The following is a 24965-nucleotide window of genomic DNA, read 5'->3' as shown; positions in this document are numbered from 1 at the left end:
TAACTAAACAAGGTACAGTCACGAATCAGCAAAGTCCATAACTAAACAAGGTACAGTCACGAATCAGCAATGTCCATAACTAAACAAGGTAGTGTCACAAATCAGCAATGTCCATAACTAAACAAGGTACAATGTCCATAACTAAACAAGGTTCAGCAATGTCCATAACTAAACAAGGTACAGTCACGAATCAGCAATGTCCATAACTAAACAAGGTAGTGTCACAAATCAGCAATGTCCATAACTAAACAAGGTAGTGACACGAATCAGCAATGTCCATAACTAAACAAGGTAGTGTCACAAATCAGCAATGTCCATAACTAAACAAGGTAGTGTCACAAATCAGCAATGTCCATAACTAAACAAGGTACAGCAATGTCCATAACTAAACAAGGTAGTGTGTCCATAACTAAACAAGGTACATCAGCAATGTCCATAACTAAACAAGGTACAGTCACAAATCAGCAATGTCCATAACTAAACAAGGTACAGTCAGCAATGTCCATAACTAAACAAGCAATGTCCATAACTAAACAAGGTAGTGTCACAAATCAGCAATGTCCATAACTAAACAAGGTAATGTCACAAATCAGCAATGTCCATAACTAAACAAGATAGTGTCACAAATCAGCAATGTCCATAACTAAACAAGGTACAGTCACGAATCAGCAATATCCATAACTAAACAAGGTAGTGTCACAAATCAGCAATGTCCATAACTAAACAAGGTACAGTCACGAATCAGCAATGTCCATAACTAAACAAGGTACAGTCACGAATCAGCAATGTCCATAACTAAACAAGGTAGTGTCACAAATCAGCAATGTCCATAACTAAACAAGGTACAGTCATGAATCAGCAATGTCCATAACTAAACAAGGTAGTGTCACAAATCAGCAATGTCCATAACTAAACAAGGTAGTGTCACGAATCAGCGCAATCACGAATCAGCAATGTCCATAATAAACAGCAATGCAATGTCCATAACTAAACAAGGTAGTGTCACAAATCAGCAATGTCCATAACTAAACAAGGTAGTGTCACAAATCAGCAATGTCCATAACTAAACAAGGTACAGTCATAACTAAACAAGGTACAGTCACGCAATGTCCATAACTAAACAAGGTAGTGTCACAAATCAGCAATGTCCATAACTAAACAAGGTACAGTCACGAATCAGCAATGTCCATAACTAAACAAGGTAGGGTCACAAATCAGCAATGTCCATAACTAAACAAGGTAGTGTCACAAATCAGCAATGTCCATAACTAAACAAGGTACAGTCACGAATCAGCAATGTCCATAACTAAACAAGGTAGTGTCACAAATCAGCAATGTCCATAACTAAACAAGGTACAGTCACGAATCAGCAATGTCCATAACTAAACAAGGTAGTGTCACAAATCAGCAATGTCCATAACTAAACAAGGTACAGTCACGAATCAGCAATGTCCATAACTAAACAAGGTAGTGTTACAAATCAGCAATGTCCATAACTAAACAAGGTACAGTCACGAATCAGCAATGTCCATAACTAAACAAGGTAGGGTCACAAATCAGCAATGTCCATAACTAAACAAGGTAGTGTTACAAATCAGCAATGTCCATAACTAAACAAGGTACGGACACAAATCAGCAATGTCCATAACTAAACAAGGTACAGTCACAAATCAGCAATGTCCATAACTAAACAAGGTAATGTCACAAATCAGCAATGTCCATAACTAAACAAGGTACAGTCACGAATCAGCAATGTCCATAACTAAACAAGGTACAGTCACAAATCAGCAATGTCCATAACTAAACAAGGTAATGTCACAAATCAGCAATGTCCATAACTAAACAAGGTACGGACACAAATCAGCAATGTCCATAACTAAACAAGGTAGTGTTACAAATCAGCAATGTCCATAACTAAACAAGGTAGTGACACGAATCAGCAATGTCCATAACTAAACAAGGTAGTGTCACAAATCAGCAATGTCCATAACTAAACAAGGTAGTGTCACAAATCAGCAATGTCCATAACTAAACAAGGTAGTGTCACAAATCAGCAATGTCCATAACTAAACAAGGTAGTGTCACAAATCAACAATGTCCATAACTAAACAAGGTACGGACACAAATCAGCAATGTCCATAACTAAACAAGGTAGGGTCACAAATCAGCAATGTCCATAACTAAACAAGGTAGTGTCACAAATCAGCAATGTCCATAACTAAACAAGGTAGTGTTACAAATCAGCAATGTCCTTAACTTAACAAGGTAGTGACACGAATCAGCAATGTCCATAACTAAACAAGGTAGTGTCACAAATCAGCAATGTCCATAACTAAACAAGGTAGTGTCACAAATCAGCAATGTCCATAACTAAACAAGGTACAGTCACGAATCAGCAATGTCCATAGGACATGTAGAAACCCTATAGTCCACTGTATCTTTATGTTTTAATGGATTTAATGAATTGATTCGTATAGAATTTAGTACACACTAGCATCTAATGCCACAGTTGGTTTTGGCAACTGTATTTAGTACAAGGGCAATGTAACAGAACCATCAGTCTCTTTTGCATGATTTAAGAGTTATTGCCCTTTGTTATTTTTCAAAGTTAAGTTTGGTCTGGAGCATTACAATAAAACTATAAGAGGTATCAACACGAAACTTTCGAGGTAGTTAGGTCTCAACAAGTAGAAAGGCAGTGCGCAAGAATCATCACTATTTTATTGCCTTTTGTTATTTTTCATAATTAAATTTTGTCCCCACCGGGGAACATAACCTGTTTCTGATGGGCCTTGTATTGTTTTGCCTTGTTTGTTTATACTACAGATGTATCCATTTTACTGACCCTGCTTTTTGTTTCTAGTAAGACTACATTTGTGATAGCATATTATGTAATTACAATGTATCACTGAAATCTTAAAACTCAGAAGAGCTATCCCTGAGTTGGAAGACCTAACAACAGTTGAACAAATGTACAAGTGTTGGAAGTGTTAATGCCAATCATTTTCTGTGTTCTATCTTACAGATTATAGCTGCAGAGAACAACAAACCTAAACAGGGAAGTTCAGAGGATCCAGCTATCTGGCTTGACAGACTGGCAGCCATATTTAGGTATTATTGTGCCAATCATAATGTATTTGAACATTTCTTATCTTCTTATTCCTGAAACTTCAGAATCTGATACATTTTGAAACCTGAAACATTTTATAAATGACTATAAAAAAACCTCTGAAGTACTTTACACTTCAGGAATAGAAAGCTGTTCTGAAGCATTGTAAAATTCGGACCATAATTATCTAGTCATTTCTGAGTTTTTTGATATGTCTTATTAGTTCTTATTTCTGTTAGGCCCGTCCTATGTCCATGATTCATCATCCGTCTGTCCATAAACAATTTTTAATATCGCTATTTCTTGAGAAGTACTTGATGATCTTTCTCAGATTTCATGGGTAGTTTCCCCTTGGTCCCTAGTTTTGCCAGTTTGATTTTGGGACTGATCAGAAAAAAATGGCTGACAGATGACCATTATAGATTTTTCCAATGAAGATTGTTATCTCTATTTCTTGAAAAGTACTGGATGGATCTCTTTCAAGTTTCATATGTAGATACCCTTTGGTCTCTAGTTGTGCCCCTCTAATTTTGGGACTGATGAGAAAAATGAAATGACCAACAGGTGGCCATCTTTGATTTTGACTTTGCCAGTATGTTATAGCTATTTCTTGAGAAGAAATTGATGAACCTTTCTCAACTTTCATATTTAGATACCCCTTGGTCTCTAGTTGCGCCAATTCAATTTTTGGTTTTGGGAAAAACAAAATGGCCAACAGGTGGCCATCTTTGATTTTGACTTTGCAAGATTTTTATCACTATTTTTTAGGAAGTACTGGATGGATCGTTCTTAACTTTAACATGTAGGTTCCTTTGGTCCCTAGTTGTGTCCATTGGATTTTGGGTCTTCTTAGGAAAACAAAATGATGGACAGGCAGCACTTTTGAATTTTGACTTTGAACTATTTCTTGTGAACAACAACATAGATTTTTCTCAAATTTTGTGTGTTTGTTTCCCTTGATCCCTAATTGTTGTTGTTTGATTTTGGTAACATTTAGAAAAAGAAAATGGCCAACAGGCAGTCATCTTAGAGTTGTTATCGCTATTTCTCGAGAAATACTACATAAATCTTTCTCAAATTTCATGTATAGGTTCCTCTTTGTCCCCAGATTTACCTGTCTAATTTTTAGACTGATAGAAGAAAATGAAATGGCTGACAGATTGTTATCTGTTATCCCTATTTTTTAAGAAGTATTGAATGGATCTCTCAAATTCTATGCATATGTTCTCTTTGGTCTCTACTTGTGCCTGTCTGATTTTGGGACTAATATGAATTAAGAAAATGGCTTCCAGGTGACTATTTTGAATTTTGGAGGTAAAGATTATCATCGCTATTTCTGTGAAGGAATGTTCAAATTTATTTTCATTCAGAGCAAAAACAGAGAAAAAAAAAAGAACGAAAAAGATCCAACACTTAAACAAATAAAGATCAAACAATGGTGGCCGCCAAGCTCCTTTTTATTTTTTTTAACATTTTTTTTCTACTGAACTAAGACATTTGATCACAAGAGGATCACTGTATTTTATATTAAAAGTTTGTGTTTATCTTTTAGACATACAAACCCAACAGTGACCAATGGAACAACACATCCATGTTTGTCAGCAATCCAGGAGGTATGTTATCATCAATTATCTCTTACTGGGCAAGGTGGGGACGGGAAGTGGCAGTGAGTGGAGGCTTACTATGATAGTAGGGAGAAAGAGAGAACAGATGATTAACACAGTGGTTCTAATACGGTGAAGATGAGGTGTTAGTGTTTGGGAGGGGGAGGGGGGAGTGACATTATTGAGGAGATGGTGGAGAAAGTTGATTAATGCAGTGATTCTAATATGGTGAAGATGAGATGTTAGTGTTTGGGAGGGGGAGGGGGGAGTGACAGTATTGAGGAAATGGTGGAGAAAGTTGATTAATGCAGTGATTCTAATATGGTGAAGATGAGATGTTAGTGTTTGGAATGGGGGAGTGACAGTATTGAGGAGATGGTGGAGTAAGTAGGAGTGAGTGGTGACATCATTAGGTGATAATGATGATGGGGAGAGGGACAGTACTGTATTTTACCGCAAATAAGCCCCCACCCAGTTCAAAAAGACTTGTCAGAAGAGGGGAGGGGGCTTATTTGCAGGCAATCCCCCTGTTCACGATATGTACGTGTGTTCGCCATCTTGGATTTCTCGTCATAAGGAACGATAACTTGACCTATCTGTCATCAAAAATAACCCAAAGACGAAAATAGGATCAATAATTTTATTAACAATATAACAAAATATTTTACTGAGATCAACGTATTCCAACGCTGAAACGCTGTTTCCTACCACGTAACCATCCATTGGAGGCAATGAAGTTGTCAGTGCGGAGTTGGCTGGCGAGTTCTCTCCCCTTAGACTGCAGCTGATAATTGGAGACGGCTCGACCCTCCTCGCTTTCCTCAACGAACCAGTCAGATACGGTGTTGTCAAGCTTAAAGGACCTGGGCACTGGGTTGGTGCCAAGCTTCTTCTTCTTGGAGTCTGACCCTTTTCCATGGCCAAGGAAATTCTCAGTCTCTGCCCTACTGTCTGACAAGTTTCCTGTCGACGGAGAAATCTCTGGCGATTTCGGCCATTGTCCTGCAACCAGTTACAATGTCCAACTTCTCCTTAACTGTGTAACGTCTTCGTGTAGCAGGCATGATGATTTTTGTCATGGTTGGATTTTTACTCTCTATTTAACGACACTGATATGGCTTGGGACTCAACGTGTCAAAGTCTTCTCAAAACGTCAAAGCGACACTGTGTTGTTTTAGCATGTATTGAGCGCAGCCCTCTCAGTCAGTCGCTGTGATTGTTACCTAATTATCACCAGTTGAAATAAAAAATAAGTGGACATCTGTAAACACTAGAAAAACAAGCCCCTACTAATTACACCTGGCAATTAAATGTAAGTACTGCTTCATCGTCGCATGTGTTGTTTTTTTTTTTAAAAAGGGGGGCTTAAAGTGTACCCTGAGTGTAATTTCATATTTAGATATAATGTTAAGAATGCCGTAAAAATAATAATAACGAAAACCCCGTTAAAATCTGTCGCACCTGTGTCGAGTTATTAAAGCACAAAGTTGTCGATTTTCACCTGTCTGCTCAGACCTAATCAGCGTAATGGTCATTTCCGCGGAATCGAGGCGCTTCTACTCGTGAGGTCATAAGTTCAACAGAAATGGAAGCCAACATGACTGAGAGTGACAACTACACCGCACCTGATAGTGATTTGAACATGAGTTTTGAGGAGTCTGATTATGTTATGGATGATATTTCTTAAGACGGAATCCAGCCCATCCGTGTTAGTGTTAGGACGGTGTCGGGAATTTTTGTCCGAAGAATTTTCATCCAAAGGGAATTTTCGTAGCACTATGGATATATATAGATAGGATGTCAACAACCAATTATAACACCCTCGGCTGTGTTGATAATAAAAATTTGATGTTTTAGAAGTTTATACAATGATTTGATTGGTTTTTACCCAATTACTGGTATGCGTCTGTTGTTAGCCGACAGGCGCGTCGTCTCACCATTGTTTTTTCAAGCCACAGAGGCGCTAATTACCTAGCCTGGCACAGGTGTGATTATGAATTTAGATGACATCTCTACACATAACCTATTCTATAGTATTACTGTATAATAGTAGTACGAAAATTTTCGGGACGAAAATACCCGAGACAGATTTTCTTCAGTACGAAAATTCCTGGGACCGTTAGGACAAACGTACGCTGCACACCGCTTCCCTCCTCGATAGGAAGCCATTTTAGCGGATTTAAGTGCTAATTCACCGACCCCTCGTTCACTACCTTAAATATTGCGAAGATGTGAAGTGCTTTCACGTAAATAAACAAAGAAATTACCCCGGAAAATCCAAAAATAGATCACAGTCACATGTAGCAAAGTAATGCCAATATGGCTGCATCAGCAAAAGCGTTGAACTTATGACTTCACAGGTTTGGATGCCCGAAAACGAGGTCAACGCCTCTCAGCCAAGGTGTGTTTTCAGAAAAGTCGCAATTTCTCAGTAACGGAAAATTCACAGCTTTTGCGTTTTCGGCAATGTGTATTTTATGTGCAGAACTATTTTTTAAGCTCAACATAGCTGACCTCTCAGGGTACACTTTAATTGCGAATACCCCCTATTCCTGGCAAATTGGAAAAGGTGGTGGGGCGGGGGGGGCTTATTTGTGGAAGGGGGCTTATTTGCGAAATACAGGTGTATTAAATGATTAATGCAGTGTTTCTTGCAGATAAGGAAGAGGTTTTATTGTTAGGGAATGAGAGAAGGGAAGGGGGTATTGTATGGGCAGAGATTGGTAATAAAAGACATTGTCGCTATTGTTTCTGTATCCAGGTATGGCCAGTTCTATCGCAGGCTTGTGATAAATACCAGGCTGATATCCGCATTGTAGAGCGGTGTTGTCGCTGTATACGTTTTGCTATCAGGTGCCTAGGAAAAAGTTCAGCCTCCCTTCTCAGTCCTTTAGTGTCACAGGTATAGTATACACAAGCTTGTTGTTATATATCATACTATACACATGTCTATTGTGTAAGGAATTGTACATTGTCTTTACCTGTAATACATTGTCTTGTGTTTAACTCTGTAATACATTGTGTCTTGTGTTTAACTCTGTGATACATTGTGTCTTGTGTTTAACTCTGTGATACGCTGTGTCTTGTGTTTAACTCTGTAATACACTGTGTCTTGTGTTTAACTCTGTGATACATTGTGTCTTGTGTTTAACTCTGTGATACACTGTGTCTTGTGTTTAACTCTGTAATACATTGTGTCTTGTGTTTAACTCTGTAATACACTGTCTTGTGTTTACCTCTGTGATACATACATGTGTCTTGTATTTACCCCTATGATACATATGAGTGTCTTGTATTTACCCCTGTGATACATACATGTGTCTTGTATTTACTCCTATGATACATATGTGTGTCTTGTATTTACCCCTGTGATACATATGTGTCTTGTATTTACCCCTGTGATACATATGTGTCTTGTATTTACCCCTTTAATACATATGTGTGTCTTGTATTTACCCCTGTGATACATATGTGTCTTGTATTTACCCCTTTAATACATATGTGTGTCTTGTATTTACCCCTGTGATACATATGTGTGTATTGTATTTACCCCAGTGATACATATGTGTGTCTTGTATTTACCCCTGTGATACATATGAGTGTCTTGTATTTACCCCTGTGATACATATGAGTGTCTTGTATTTACCCCTGTGATACATACGTGTGTCTTGTATTTACCCCTTTGATACATATGTGTGTCTTGTATTTACCCCTGTGATACACACGTGTGTCTTGTATTTACTTCTGTCATACTTGTGACATGAGTGTTTATATATTGACAGATGATAACACTGTACCAGGTCCATCAACACTCCTGTTTCCTCTACTTAGGCAGTATACTTGTAGACGAGTATGGCATGGAGGAGGCATGTCAGCCAGGACTTCTTAATATGTTACAGGTAATGTTTTGGTTTTTCAGGTCACCTGAGAGAAAGTCTCATGGTGACCTATTGCAATCACCTTCATCTGGCTACATACGCCTGTTAACAATTAGACATTTTCGACTTCTTCTCAAAACCCATGAACCAATTTCAATCAATTTTGCAGAAACCTTCCCTGGGTTAAGATGAAACAAGTTAGTGAATTACATTGTCCCCACCCCTTGGGGTCCGGAGATTTAAAAAAAATCTTCTTCTCAACACCCAGATATGGTAGTATCAAATGCTCTTCATGGATGGAAGCGTCTTAAGGTGATTTACTAAAAATATGAATTTCATGGCCGCAGGATCATACATATCCACATTGGAGGGGGTAAAGTTTACAGAAGTTTATAAAAACTAGAATTTTGAGCATAATTTGTTAAATATCCTTTGGAAATATTTCAAACTTGGTTAAAATCATGAGTTAGGGATGACAGCTTAATGTTATGCCTATATTGATCTTATCTGACCACTAAGGGCTGATTGGCAGGCACAAAAGTGGTCAAACTGACTCAGATTTCAAAAATCTTTTCCTCAACACCCAGATATGGCAGAATCAAATGCTCTTCTTGGATGGAAGCATCTTAGGTGTTTTCATTACCAAAATGGGTCTCACATTTCTTCCTGGGGAGAAGGTTAACTTTACAGTTATTTTTATTGGGAAAATTGCACTTGTAAGCATACCTTGTTTATTTCCTACTGGAAGTGACTTTGTAAGAATTATCAATATAGGATGACAGTTTTGATGGTGTGCATGTATTGACACTGGGTTACTATCATCAATGTCACAAGTTCTCTTTCATGACACTTGAAAGCTACTTATCCTTTAACCTTTATAATCAATATTGTTTATCTCAGGTGACTGTCACGGCCACTAGACCTCTTCTATATATAATTATTTACACCTGTTTCCATTCAGACTTCACCATTACTCTGTCAATATGCTTTTCCTCATCTTTGCAGGCATTCTGTGTTCCCACATTTAAAATTCTAGAGGAACACAATGGGCTGAGGAACCACCCAGACACCGTTGATGATTTATTCCGACTCTGTTTAAGGTAAAAATTTGTAAAGTACATAGCTATTTTACATACCGACCATTACGCTTTTCCAGTGCCATTTTATCCATGGCGTTTCTATACCATTTCTGTAGTACTACCATATCCAATCAAACTTCCATGAATGAAACTTTGATGATTTGAATACCTTGTTGTATTGACTTTTTTGTGTGGTCCCAAATTTTATTCCAATATATTATTCTATCTGTAGTCTGCCTTCAATTTCTGAAGATGAACCATACCAACAGTACATTAACCTTTTTGTAATCTGCCATCATTTATTGCAGATAAATCATACCAACAGTATATTAACATTTCTGTAGTCTGCCATCATTTATTGCAGATGAACCATACAAACACTACATTAACCTTTCTGTAGTCTGCAATCCTTCACCACAGATGAACCATACCAACAGTACATTAACCTTTCTGTAATCTGCACTCTTTAAAGCAGATAAACCATTCCAACCGTACATTAACCTTTCTGTAGTCTGTCTTCCATTAATGCAGATGAACCATACCAACAGTACATTAACCTTTCTGAAATCTGGCATTGTTTAATGAGTCTACCATACCAACAGTACATTAACCTTTCTGTAGTCTGCAATCCTTTACTGCAGATGAACCATACCAACAGTATATTAACATTTCTGTAGTCTGCCATCTTTTACTGCAGATGAACCATACCAACAGTACATTAACCTTTCTGTAGTACGCCATCCTGTAGAGCAGATGAATCATACCAACAGTACATTAACCTTTCTGTAGTCTGCAATCCTTTATTGCAGATGAACCATACCAACAGTACATTAACCTTTCTGTAGTCTGCCTTCAATTTCTGAAGATGAACCATACCAACAGTACATTAACCTTTCTGTAGTACGCCATCCTGTAGAGCAGATGAATCATACCAACAGTACATTAACCTATCTGTAGTCTGTCATCCTTTATTGAGGGAACCATGCCAACGGTACATTAAACTTTCTGTAGTCTGCCTTCAACTTCTGAAGATGAACCATACCAACAGTACATTAACCTTTCTGTAGTCTGCAATTCTTTAGAGCAGATGAACCATTCCAACAGTATATTAACTTTTCTGTAGTCTGCCATCATTTACTACAGATGAACCATACCAATAGTACATTAACCTTTCTGTAGTCTGTAATCCTTTACTGAGGGAACCATACCAACAGTACATTAACATTTCTGTAGTCTGCCATCATTTATTGTAGTTGAACCATACCAACAGTACATTAACCTTTCTGTAGTCTGCCATCCATTACTACATATGAACCATACCATCAGTACATTATCCTTTCTGAAGTCAGCCATACTTTAATGAGAAAACCATACCAACAGTACATTAACCTTTCGGTAGTCTGTCATCATTTATTGCAGATGAACCATACCAAAAGTATATTAACCTTTCTGTAGTCTGCCATCATTTATTGCAGATGAACCATACCAACAGTACATTGAACTTTTTGTAGTCTGCAATGATTTATTGTAGATGAACCATACCAACAGTACATTAATATTTCTGGAGTATGCCATCATTTATTGCAGATGAACCATACCAACGGTTCATTAACCTTTCTGTAGTCTGCCTTCAATTTCTGAAGATGAACCATACCAACAGTACATTAACCTTTCTGTAGTCTGTCTTCCATTAATGCAGATGAACCATACCAACAGTACATTAACCTTTCTGAAATCTGCCATAGTTTAATGAGTTAACCATACCAACATTACATTAACCTTTCTGTAGTGTGTCTTCCATTAATGCAGATGAACCATACCAACAGTACAATAACCTTTCAGTAGTCTGCAATCTATTACTACATATGAATCATACCAACAGTACATTAACATTTCCCTAGTTTGTCTTCAATTTCTTAAGATGAACCATACCAACAGTACATTAATATTTCTGGAGTATGCCATCATTTATTGCAGATGAACCATACCAACGGTTCATTAACCTTTCTGTAGTCTGCCTTCAATTTCTGAAGATGAACCATACCAACAGTACATTAACCTTTTTGTAATCTGCCATCATTTATTGCAGTTGAACCATACCAATAGTACATTAACCTTTCTGTAGTCTGTCATCTTTTACTGAGGGAACCATACCAACAGTACATTAACCTTTCTGTAGTCTTCCTTTATTGAGCAGATGAACCATGAACAGTACATTAACCTTTCTGTAGTCTGCCAACCATACCAACAGTACATTAACCTTTCTGTAGTGTGTCTTCCATTACTGCAGATGAACCATACCAACAGTACATTAACCTTTCTGAAGTCTACCATCCTTTACTGAAGATACCATACGAACAGTACATTAACCTTTCTGTAGTCTGCAATCCTTTGGAGCAGATGAACAATTCCAACAGCATATTAACCTTTCTGTAGTCTGCCATCATTTACTGCAGATGAATCATACCAACAGTACATTAACCTTTCTGGAGGATGCCATCATTTATTGCAGATGAACCATACCAACAGTACATTAACCTTTCTGTAGTCTGCCATCATTTATTGCAGATGAACCATACCAACAGTACATTAACCTTTCTGTAGTCTGCCATCATTTATTGCAGATGAACCATACCAACAGTACATTAACCTTTCTGTAGTCTGCCATCATTTATTGCTGATGAACCATACCAACAGTATATTAACATTTCTGTAGTCTGCCATCATTTATTGTAGTTGAACCATACCAACAGTACATTAACCTTTCTGTAGTCTGCCATCAATTATTGCAGATAAACCATACCAACAGTACATTAACCTTTCAGTAGACTGCCATCCTTTACTGAGGGAACCATACCAACAGTACATTAACCTTTCTGTAGTCTGCTATCATTTATTGCAGATGAACCATACCAACAGTACATTAAACTTTCTGTAGTCTGTCATCCTTTACTGCAGATGAACCATACCAACAGTACATTAACCTTTCTGTAGTCAGCTGTCATTTATTGCAGATAAACCATACCAACAGTACATTAACCTTTCTGTAGTCTGCAATTCTTTAAAGCAGATGAATCATTCCAACAGAATATCAACCTTTCTGTAGTCTGCCATCCTTTACTGCAGATGAACCATACCAACAGTACATTAACCTTTCTGTAGTCTGCCATCCAATACTGCAGATGAACCATCCAACAGTGCATTAACCTTTCTGAAATCTGCCATACTTTAATGAGTTAACCATACCAACAGTACATTAACCTTTCTGTAGTCTGCCATCATTTATTGCAGATAAACCATACCAACAGTACATTAAACTTTCTGTAGTCTGCAATCCTTTAGAGCAGATGAACCATACGAACAGTACTTTAACCTATCTGTAGTCTGTCATCATTTACTGAGGGAATCATACCAACAGTACATTAACCTTTCTGTAGTCTGCCATCATTTATTGCAGATGAACCATACCAACAGTATATTAACATTTCTGTAGTCTGCCGTCATTTATTGCAGATGAACCATACAAACAGTACATTAACCTTTCTGTAGTCTGTCATCCTTTACTGAGAGAAGCATAGCAACAGTACATTAACCTTTCTGTAGTCTGCAATCCTTTACTGTAGATGAACCATACCAACAGTACATTAACATTTCTCTAGTCTGTCTTCAATTTCTTAAGATGAACCATACCAACAGTACATTAACCTTTCTGTAGTCTGCAATCCTTTACTGAGGGAACCATACCAACAGTACATTAACCTTTCTGTAGTCTGCCATCATTTATTGCAGATGAACCATACCAACAGTACATTAACCTTTCTGTAGTCTGCCATCATTTTTTGCAGATGAACCATACCAACAGTACATTAACCTTTCTGTAGTCCATCCTTTACAGTACATTAACCTTTCTGTAGTCTGCTATCATTTATTACAGATGAACCATACCAACAGTATATTAACATTTCTGTAGTCTGCCATCATTTATTGTAGTTGAACCATACCAACAGTACATTAACCTTTCTGTAGTCTGCCATCCATTACTACATATGAACCATACCAACAGTACATTAACCTATCTGTAGTCTGTCATCCTTTACTGAGGGAACCATACTAACAGTACATTAACCTTTCTGTAATGTGCCATCCATTACTATATATGAACCATATTAACGGTACATAAACCTTTCTGTAGTCTGCCATCCTTTACTGAGGGAACCATACCAACAGTACATTAACCTTTCTTTAGTCTGCCATCCATTAATACATATGAACCATACCAACAGTACATTAACCTTTCTGCAGTCTGCCATCCACTACTAGATATGAACCATACCATCAGTACATTACCCTTTCTACAGTCAGCCATACTTTAATGAGGAAACAATACCAACAGTACATTAATCTTTCTTTAGTTTGCAATCCATTAATACATATGAACCATACCAACAGTACATCAACCTTTCTGTAGTCTGCCTTCAATTTCTGAAGATGAACCATACCAACAGTACATTAACCTTTCTGTAGTCTGCCATCATTTATTGCAGATGAACCATACCAACAGTACATTAACCTTTCTGTAGTCTGCCATCCATTACTGCAGATGAACCATACCAACAGTACATTAAAATTCCTGTAGTCTGCCATCCTTTACCAGTACATTAACCTTTCTGTAGTCTGCAGATGAACCATACCAACAGTACATTAATATTTCTGGAGTATGCCATCATTTATTGCAGATGAACCATACCAACGGTTCATTAACCTTTCTGTAGTCTGCCTTCAATTTCTGAAGATGAACCATACCAACAGTACATTAACCTTTCTGTATCATATACCAACAGTACATTAACCTTTCTCTAGTCTGCCATCATTTATTGCAGATGAACCATACAAAAAGTACATTAACCTATCTGTAGTCTGTCATCCTTTACTGCGGGAACCATACCAACAGTACATTAACCCTTCTGTAGTCAGCCGTGATTTATTGCAGGAAAACCATACCAACAGTACATTAAAATTCCAGTAGTCTGCCATCCTTTACTAAGGGAACCATACCAATGGTATGTTAACCTTTCTGCAGTCTGCCTTCCATTACTGCAGATGAACCATCCAACAGTACATTAACCTTTCTGAAATCTGCCATACTTTAATGAGAAAACCATACCAACAGTACATTAAAATTCCAGTAGTCTGCCATCCTTTACTAAGGGAACCATACCAACAGTACATTAACCTTTCTGTAATCAGCTGTCATTTATTGCAGATGAACCATACCAACAGTTCATTAACCTTTCGGTAGTCAGCCATACTTTATTGAGAAAACCATACCAAAAGTATATTAACATTTCTGTAGTCAGCTGTCATTTATTACAGATAAACCATACCAACAGTACATTAACCTTTCTCTAGTCAGCCATACCATAATGAGAAAACCATACCAACCGTACATTAACATTTCTGGAGTATGCTATCCTTTACTGCAGATGAACCATACCAACAGTACATTAACCTTTCGTTAGTCTGCAATTCTTTAAAGCAGATGAATCATTCCAACAGTATATCAACCTTTCTGTAGTCTGCCATCCTTTACTGCAGATGAACCATACCAACAGTACATTAACCTTTCTGTAGTCAGCTGTCATTTATTGCAGATGAACCATACCAACAGTTCATTAACCTTTCGGTAGTCAGCCATACTTTATTGAGAAAACCATACCAACAGTACATTAACATTTCTGGAGTATGCTATCCTTTACTGCAGATGAACCATACCAACAGTACATTAACCTTTCTGTAGTCTGTCATCCTTTACTGAGGGAACCATACCAACAGTACATTAACATTTCTGTAGTCTGCCATCATTTATTGCAGATGAACCATACCAACAGTACATTAACCTTTCTGTAGTCTGCAAGCCTTTAAAGCAGATGAACCATTCCAACAGTATATTAAACTTTCTGTAGTTCCATCATTTATTGCAGTTGAACCATACCAGTAGTATATTAACCTTTCTGTAGTCTGTCATCCTATACTGAGGAAACCATACCAACAGTACATTAACCTTTCTGTAGTCAGCTGTCATTTATTGCAGATTAACCATACCAACGGTACATTAACCTTGCTGTAGTCTGCCATCCTTTACTGAGCAGATGAACCATACCAACAGTACATTAAAATTCCTGTAGTCTGCCATCCTTTACTGCAGATGAACCATACCAACAGTACATTAAACTTTCTGTAGTCTGTCATCCTTTACTGCAGATGAACCATACCAACAGTACATTAACCTTTCTTTAGTCTGCAATCCATTAATACATATGAACCATACCAATAGTACATTAACCTTTCTGTAGTCTGCCATCCTTTACTGCAGATGAACCATACCAACAGTACATTAACCTTTCTGTAGTCTGCCATCCTTTACTGCAGATGAACCATACCAACAGTACATTAACCTTTCTGTAGTACGCCATCTTGCAGAGCAGATGAATCATACCAAAAGTACATTAACCTTTCTGTAGTCTGCCATCAATTATTGCAGTTGAACCATACCAATAGTACATTAACCTATCTGAAATCTGTCCATACTTTAATGAGGAGAACCATACCAACAATACATTAACCTTTCTGTAGTACGCCATCCTGTAGAGCAGCTGAATCATACCAACAGTACATTAACCTTTTTATATTCTGCAATCCTTTTTCTGCAGATGAACCATACCAACATTATATTAACCTTTCTGTAGTCTGCTATCCATTACTGAGGGAACCATACCAACAATACATTAACCTTTCTGTAGTCTGCCATCCATTACTACATATAAACCATACCAACAGTACATTAACCTTTCTGTAGTCTGCCATCCTTTACTGAGGGAACCATACCAACAGTACATTAACCTTTCTGTAGTCTGCAGTCATTTATTGCAGATAAACAATACCAATAGTACATTAACATTTCTGGAGGATGCCATCATTTATTGCAGATGAACCATACCAACGGTACATCAATCTTTCTGCAGTCTGCAATCCATTACTACATATGAACCATACCATCAGCACATTAACCTTTCTATAGTCAGCCATACTTTAATGAGAAAACCATACCAACAGTACATTAAACTTTCTGTAGTCAGCCGTGATTTATTGCAGATAAACCATACCAACAGTGCATTAACCTTTCTGGAGTATGCTATCAATTTACTGAGGGAACCATACCAACAGTACATTAACCTTTCTGTAGTCTGCGATCCTTTAAAGCAGATGAACCATACGAACAGTACTATAACCTATCTGTAGTCTGTCATCCTTTACTGAGGGAACCATACCAACAATACATTAACAATTCTGTAGTCTGCAATCCTTTATTGAGGTAACCATACCAACAGTACATTAACCATTCTGTAGTCTGTCATCCGTTACTGCAGATAAACCATACCAACAGTACATTAACCTTTCTGTAGTCTGCAATCTATTAATACATATCAACCATTCCAACAGTACATTAACCTTTCTCTAGTCTGCAATCCTTTAGAGCAGATGAACCATACGAACAGTACTTTAACCTATCTGTAGTCTGTCATCATTTACTGCAGATAAACCATACCAACAGTACATTAATCCTTCTTTAGTCTGCTATCCATTACTGCAGATGAACCATACCAACAGTACATTAACCTTTCTGTAGTACGCCATCCTGTAGAGCAGATAAATCATACCAACAGTACATGAACCTTTCTGTAGTCTGCCATCATTTAGTACAGATGAACCATACCAACAGTACATTAACCTTTCTGTAGTGTGTCTTCCATTACTGTAGATGAACCATACCAACAGCACATTAACCTTTCTTTAATATGCAATAATTTATTGCAGATGAACCATACCAACAGTACATTAACCTTTCTGTAGTCTGCCATCATTTATTGCAGATGAACCATACCAACAGTACATTAACCTTTCTGTAGTCTGCCATCATTTATTGCAGATGAACCATACAAACAGTACATTAACCTTTCTGTAGTCTGCAATCCTTTACTGCAGATGAACCATACCAACAGTACATTAACCTTTCTGTAGTCTGCAATCCTTTAAAGCAGATGAACCATTCCAACAGTATATCAACATTTCTGTAGTCTGCCATCATGTACTGCAGATGGACCATACCAACAGTACATTAACCTTTCTGTAGTTTGTCTTCCATTAATGCAGATGAACCATAACAACAATACATTAACCTTTCTGAAATATGCCATACTTTAATGCAGATGAACCATACCAACAGTACATTAACCTTTCTGTAGTATGCCATCGTTTACTGCAGATAAACCATACGAACCGTACATTAACCTTTCTGTAGTCTGACATACTTTAATGAGGAAACCATACCAACGGTATATTAACCTTTCATTAGTCTGTCTTCCATTACAGCAGATGAACCATCCAACAGTATATTAACTTTTCTGGAGTATGCTATCCTTTACTGCAGATAAACCAAACCAACCGTACATTAAGCTTTCAGTAGTCTGTCATCCTTTACTGCAGATGAATCATACCAACAGTATATAAACCTTTCTATAGTCTGCCTTGCATTACTGGAGATGAATCATACCAAAAGGACATTAACCTTTCTGTAGTCTGCCATCGTTTACTGATTGAACCATACCAATAGTACATTAACCTTTCTGTAGTCTGTCATCTTTTACTGCAGTTGAACCATACCAACAGTACATTAACATTTCTGTAGTCTGTCATCCTATACTGAGGGAACCATACCAACAGTACATTAACCTTTCTGTAGTCAGCTGTCATTTATTGCAGATTAACCATACCAACAGTACATTAACCTTTCTGTAGTCTGCCTTCAATTGATGAAGATGAACCATACCAACAGTACATTAACCTTTCTGTAGTCTGCAATCCTTTAGAGCAGATGAACCATTCCAACAGTATATTAACCTTTCTGTAGTCTGCCATCATTTATTGCAGATGAACCATACCAACAGTACATTAACCTTTCTGTAGTCTGCCATCATTTATTGCAGATGAACCATACCAACAGTACATTAACCTTTCTGTAGTCTGCAATCCTTTACTGAGGGAACCATACCAACATTACATTAACCTTTCTGTAGTCTGCCATCATTTATTGCAGATGAACCATACAAACAGTACATTAACCTTTCTGTAGTCTGCAATCATTTACTGCAGATGAACCATTCCAACAGTATATTAACCTTTCTGTAGTCTGCCATCATTTACTACAGATGAACCATACCAACAGTACATTAACCTTTCTGTAGTGCGCCATCCTGTAGAGCGGATGAATCATACCAACAGTACATTAACATTTCCCTAGTTTGTCTTCAATTTCTTAAGATGAACCATACCAACAGTACATTAACCTTTCTGTAGTACGCCATCCTGTAGAGCGGATGAATCATACCAACAATACATTAACTTTTCTGTAGTGTGTCTTCCATTACTGTAGATGAACCATACCAACAGTACATTAACCTTTCTGTAGTCTGTCTTCAATTTCTTAAGATGAACCATACCAACAGTACATTAACCTTTCTGTAGTCTGCAATCCTTTACTGCAGATGAACCATACCAACAGTATATTAACATTTCTGTAGTCTGCCATCTTTTACTGCAGATGAACCATACCAACAGTACATTAACCTATCTGTAGTCTGCAATCCTTTAGAGCAGATGAACCATTCCAACAGTATATTAACATTTCTGTAGTCTGCCATCTTTTACTGCAGATGAACCATACCAACAGTACATTAACCTTTCTGTAGTACGCCATCCTGTAGAGCAGATGAATCATACCAACAGTACATTAACATTTCCCTAGTTTGTCTTCAATTTCTTAAGATGAACCATACCAACAGTACATTAACCTGTCTGTAGTCTGTCATCGTTTACCGAGGGAATCATACCAACAGTACATTAACCTTTTTGTAGTCTGCATCCCATTTATTGAGTAGTGAACCATACCAACAGTACATTAACCTTTCTGTAGTCTGCCATCTTTTACTGAAGATGAACCATACCAACAGTACATTAACCTTTCTGTAGTACGCCATCCTGTAGAGCAGATGAATCATACGAACAGTATATTAACCTTTCTGAAGTCTACCATCCTTTACTGAAGATACCATACGAACAGTACATTAACCTTTCTGTAGTCTGCAGTCATTTATTGCAGATAAACAATACCAATAGTACATTAACATTTCTGGAGGATGCCATCATTTGGTTACATTAACCTTTCTGTCTGTGGTAGGTTTTTACTGTGGGTTACATTAACCTTTCTGTCTGTGGTAGGTTTTTACTGTGGGTTACATTAACCTTTCTGTCTGTGGTAGGTTTTTACTGTGGGTTACATTAACCTTTCTGTCTGTGGTAGGTTTTTACTGTGGGTTACATTAACCTTTCTGTCTGTGGTAGGTTTTTACTGTGGGTTACATTAACCTTTCTGTCTGTGGTAGGTTTTTACTGTGGGTTACATTAACCTTTCTGTCTGTGGTAGGTTTTTACTGTGGGTTACATTAACCTTTCTGTCTGTGGTAGGTTTTTACTGTGGGTTACATTAACCTTTCTATCTGTGGTAGGTTTTTACTGTGGGTTACATTAACCTTTCTGTCTGTGGTAGGTTTTTACTGTGGGTTACATTAACCTTTCTGTCTGTGGTAGGTTTTTACTGTGGGTTACATTAACCTTTCTGTTACATTAACCTTTCTGTCTTTGGTAGGTTTTTACTGTGGGTTACATTAACCTTTCTGTCTGTGGTAGGTTTTTACTGTGGGTTACATTAACCTTTCTGTCTGTGGTAGGTTTTTACTGTGGGTTACATTAACCTTTCTGTCTGTGGTAGGTTTTTACTGTGGGTTACATTAACCTTTCTGTCTGTGGTAGGTTTTTACTGTAGGTTACATTAACCTTTCTGTCTGTGGTAGGTTTTTACTGTGGGTTACATTAACCTTTCTGTCTGTGGTAGGTTTTTACTGTGGGTTACATTAACCTTTCTGTCTGTGGTAGGTTTTTACTGTGGGTTACATTAACCTTTCTGTCTGTGGTAGGTTTTTACTGTGGGTTACATTAACCTTTCTGTCTGTGGTAGGTTTTTACTGTGGGTTATATTAACCTTTCTATCTATGGTAGGATTTTACTATGGGTTACATTAACCTTTCTATCTATGGTAGGATTTTACTGTGGGTTACATTAACCTTTCTGTCTGTGGTAGGTTTTTACTGTGGGTTACATTAACCTTTCTGTCTGTGGTAGGTTTTTACTGTGGGTTACATTAACCTTTCTGTCTGTGGTAGGTTTTTCCTGTGGGTTACATTAACCTTTCTGTCTTTGGTAGGTTTTTACTGTGGGTTACATTAACCTTTCTGTCTGTGGTAGGTTTTTACTGTGGGTTACATTAACCTTTCTGTCTGTGGTAGGTTTTTACTGTGGGTTACATTAACCTTTCTGTCTGTGGTAGGTTTTTACTGTGGGTTACATTAACCTTTCTGTCTTTGGTAGGTTTTTCCTGTGGGTTACATTAACCTTTCTGTCTGTGGTAGGTTTTTCCTGTGGGTTACATTAACCTTTCTGTCTGTGGTAGGTTTTTACTGTGGGTTACATTAACCTTTCTGTCTGTGGTAGGTTTTTACTGTGGGTTACATTAACCTTTCTGTCTGTGGTAGGTTTTTACTGTGGGTTACATTAACCTTTCTGTCTGTGGTAGGTTTTTACTGTGGGTTACATTAACCTTTCTGTCTGTGGTAGGTTTTTACTGTGGGTTACATTAACCTTTCTGTCTGTGGTAGGTTTTTACTGTGGGTTACATTAACCTTTCTGTCTGTGGTAGGTTTTTACTGTGGGTTACATTAACCTTTCTGTCTGTGGTAGGTTTTTACTGTGGGTTACATTAACCTTTCTGTCTGTGGTAGGTTTTTACTGTGGGTTACATTAACCTTTCTATCTGTGGTAGGTTTTTACTGTGGGTTACATTAACCTTTCTGTCTGTGGTAGCCATCGTGATGCAAATGCCTCTGTCATGAAATATCTCACAGATTTCCTTGGTTGTGCCACTCGCAAAGAGGTTTGTATCCTTAGAGTTCATGGTAGTCACATAATCTTTCAAAAAACGGTAATTTTACTGTTCACAGTGTAGAAGAGCCATATTCTTTCAACAAAACAACAAAACAAACAGATAATTTTACTTCTCACAGTGTTGAAGAGCATGTAATATTCTTTCAACAAGACAAACAGATACTTTTACTTCTCATGGTGTTAAAGAGTATGTTATATTGTTTCTACAGGGCAAACAATAATTCTACTATCCACAATGTAGAAGAGTATATAATATATTTATTACAGGACAAAGAAGACTTTGCAGTGAGACAGACAGTGGTTAAAGCACTGCTCACTGAACATGGACAAGCTTTGGTAAATGCTCTAGTCAATGGCTGTATATTCTCACTGCCCACATTCATGACTGTTGATATTGGAGAGGTCATCTATGAGCTCATGGTCATCGACAGGCTGGTATGTATTTATTTGGCTTATTGGTAGTGAGCTTTGAAATTCACAAATTTTAGCAAGTACCTGTTATCAAATGTTCCTTAAAAATGCTATTAATTATGAGAGGTGAAAAGGGTTAAGTTAAAGATACTAAACTTTCTTGGAAAGTAGAGCAGCATTTTTGCTGAATAGAAGAAGTAGATGTAGTAAATCTAAAAGAGTATGGCTCAATTTAAGAGGATCAGATAGAGCCAGAGAGTGTGGTTTACATAAGAAGGATGGAGTGTGGTCAATGGTTAGTCATATACCTTGGAAAGATTGGGAATGGGGACCAAAGGATGTGGCTTACCTTAGGAAGATGGGAAAGGACCAAAGGATATGACTTACCTAAGAAGGATGGAATGGGACAAAAGGATGTAGCTTAATGTGGGAAATTGGGTTGAGACCAAAGGGTGTGGCTATCTTGGGAAGAGGGGAAGGGACCAAATGATATTGCTTACCTAAGAAGGATGGAGTGGAACCAAAGGATGTGACTTTCCTTGGGAAGATTGGTTTGGACAAAAGGATGTGGCTTACCTTGGAGAGAAGGGATGGGACCAAAGGGTGTGGCTGCCATGGGAAGATGGAATAGGACTAAAGGTGGTTGCCATGGGAAGATGGAATAGGACCAAAGGGTGTGGCTGCCGAGGGAAGATGAAATAGGACCAAAGGGTGTGGCTGCCTAGGGAAGATGGAATAGGACCAAAGGGTGTGGCTTCCTTGGGAAGATGGAATAGGACCAAAGGGTGTGGCTGCCTAGGGAAGATGGAATAGGACCAAAGGGTGTGGCTGCCTAGGGAAGATGGAATATGACCAAAGGGTGTGGCTTCCTAGGGAAGATGGAATAGGACCAAAGGGTTTGGCTGCCTAGGGAAGATGGAATAGGACCAAAGGGTGTGGCTTCCTTGGGAAGATGGAATAGGACCAAAGGGTGTGGCTGCCTTGGGAAGATGAATAGGACCAAAGGGTGTGGCTGCCTTGGGAAGATGGAATAGGACCAAAGGGTGTGGCTGCTTTAAGAAGATGGAATAGGACCAAAGGGTGTGGCTTCCTAGGGAAGATGGAATAGGACTAAAGGGTGTGGCTGCCTAGGGAAGATGAAATAGGACCAAAGGGTGTGGCTGCCTTGGGAAGATGGAATAGGACCAAAGGGTGTGGCTGCCTAGGGAAGATGGAATAGGACCAAAGGGTGAGGCTGCCTAGGGAAGATGGAATAGGACCAAAGGGTGTGGCTGCCTAGGGAAGATGGAATAGGACCAAAGGGTGTGGCTTCCTAGGGAAGATGGAATAGGACCAAAGGGTGTGGCTGCCTAGGGAAGATTGAATAGGACCAAAGGGTGAGGCTGCCTAGGGAAGATGGAATAGGACCAAAGGGTGTGGCTTCCTTGGGAAGATGGAATAGGACCAAAGGGTGTGGCTGCCTTGGGAAGATGGAATAGGACCAAAGTAGGATCTTACCTTAGAAGGATGGAGTGGGGTCAAAAGGTTTGCTGACCTTGAATGAATCAGTGTGCTTCAGTGTGTATTTCATTGTTAGTGAATAGATTGATGTGTAAATGATTGATTATTCTAATAATTAACCTTTTATGTTTTGATGCTGTATTTATAACTAATATCTAATGTTTCTTATTAGGTTTTCTGTAAATGGCTTGAAGTCATGTTAAAGTCACTTCAGACTGAGAGTAGTGGAGGTGCAGTGACAGCAACTCACAAGCAGCTCACAGATTTCCACAAAGCTGTGACCAGGTAAAAAGTTAATACTATATGGTGTCTCAAACTCATGAGCCACTCACAGATTTCCATGGAATTGTCAACTTTAACATCTTCTTTGCAGTCTAGATTGTTTCTGGTTTCAATTATCATTCCTCATTAAGTCTGTTTGCTCAACACTCCTGTATTGTTCCTTAATTTATACAAAGTATATAAGTCAATCGCAACAGGTTCGGGATAAGTTGATTTTTTATTAGTGTGAAACGTCTACCGCTTTCGCCCGAACAGTGGGCTTCTTCAGGACCTTGAAGAATAGAGAAAACTAAGTACATAAGTCAATCGCAACAGGTTCGGAATAAGTTGAGTTTTTATTAGTATGAAACGTCTACCGCTTTCGCCCGAACAGTGGGCTTCTTCAGGACCTTCCTGCATACCGAGTGGTATCTGGGCAAGGGATATAAAGAACCAACGGAACCTCAATAAGAGTTTACGGCGTTGGCTCTACCCCTGGATTTAATTTATTCAATATATAATAATTTTTTTTTTCTTCCAGCGCTGAAAATGTGAAGCAGGTGTCCAACGGACTGAGGGAATTTGCTCGCTTGTTTAGATAAGACAAATCTATGCCCTGTTAATCTGGTCTTTCCTTACTGGCTGTGTTTGATAATCTGACTCTTGAGATATTGTGAATTGTCATACAGCCAGGAGGGTTGCTGACATAGGATATTCAGCTGTGTGGTCATACGATCTGGGAAGTATGATCACATGATAGCTAGCCATGTGGTTATGTGATGCTGAAATGTGTGGTCATTTGATATCTAGCTATGTGGTCATGTGATGCTGAGTAGGTTTATCATGTGACAACCAGCCCTATGGTCATGTGATGTTGAGCAGATCATCCTGATATGGCTGATCCTGCCTCCTGGTTGATGTAAGTGACAGAACTTGATGGCATCTACATCCGACATCATAAATGGAGAGAAAGAAAGAGAGAGTGGCTAGTCCTTAGTGTCCACTGAGA

General features: G+C 38.2%; 1 protein-coding gene across 1 annotated transcript in view; it reads left to right on the top strand.

Moving 5' to 3' along the window:
• The window catches only part of LOC132553181 (transportin-3-like), a gene marked incomplete at its 5' end in the record, with an annotated part of 35269 nt that extends 10558 nt beyond the window's left edge, over positions 1-24711 (top strand). Inside the window, 9 exon segments of the mRNA XM_060217407.1 lie at positions 3026-3111; positions 4662-4722; positions 7475-7615; positions 8496-8612; positions 9597-9691; positions 21581-21773; positions 22052-22219; positions 23868-23980; positions 24498-24711. Of these exon segments, the coding sequence (XP_060073390.1) occupies positions 3026-3111; positions 4662-4722; positions 7475-7615; positions 8496-8612; positions 9597-9691; positions 21581-21773; positions 22052-22219; positions 23868-23980; positions 24498-24558 (1035 nt within the window).
• Between the last annotated feature and the right edge of the window lie 254 nt (positions 24712-24965).

The sequence above is a fragment of the Ylistrum balloti genome, unplaced genomic scaffold (assembly GCF_031769215.1).
Source record: "Ylistrum balloti isolate Yb309-2 unplaced genomic scaffold, AGI_CSIRO_Ybal_v1 Utg370304, whole genome shotgun sequence".
In the NCBI taxonomy this organism is placed as follows: Eukaryota; Metazoa; Mollusca; class Bivalvia; order Pectinida; family Pectinidae; genus Ylistrum; species Ylistrum balloti.
Note: the sequence above shows the minus strand (reverse complement) of the source record. Positions and strands in the feature narration are given on the sequence as shown.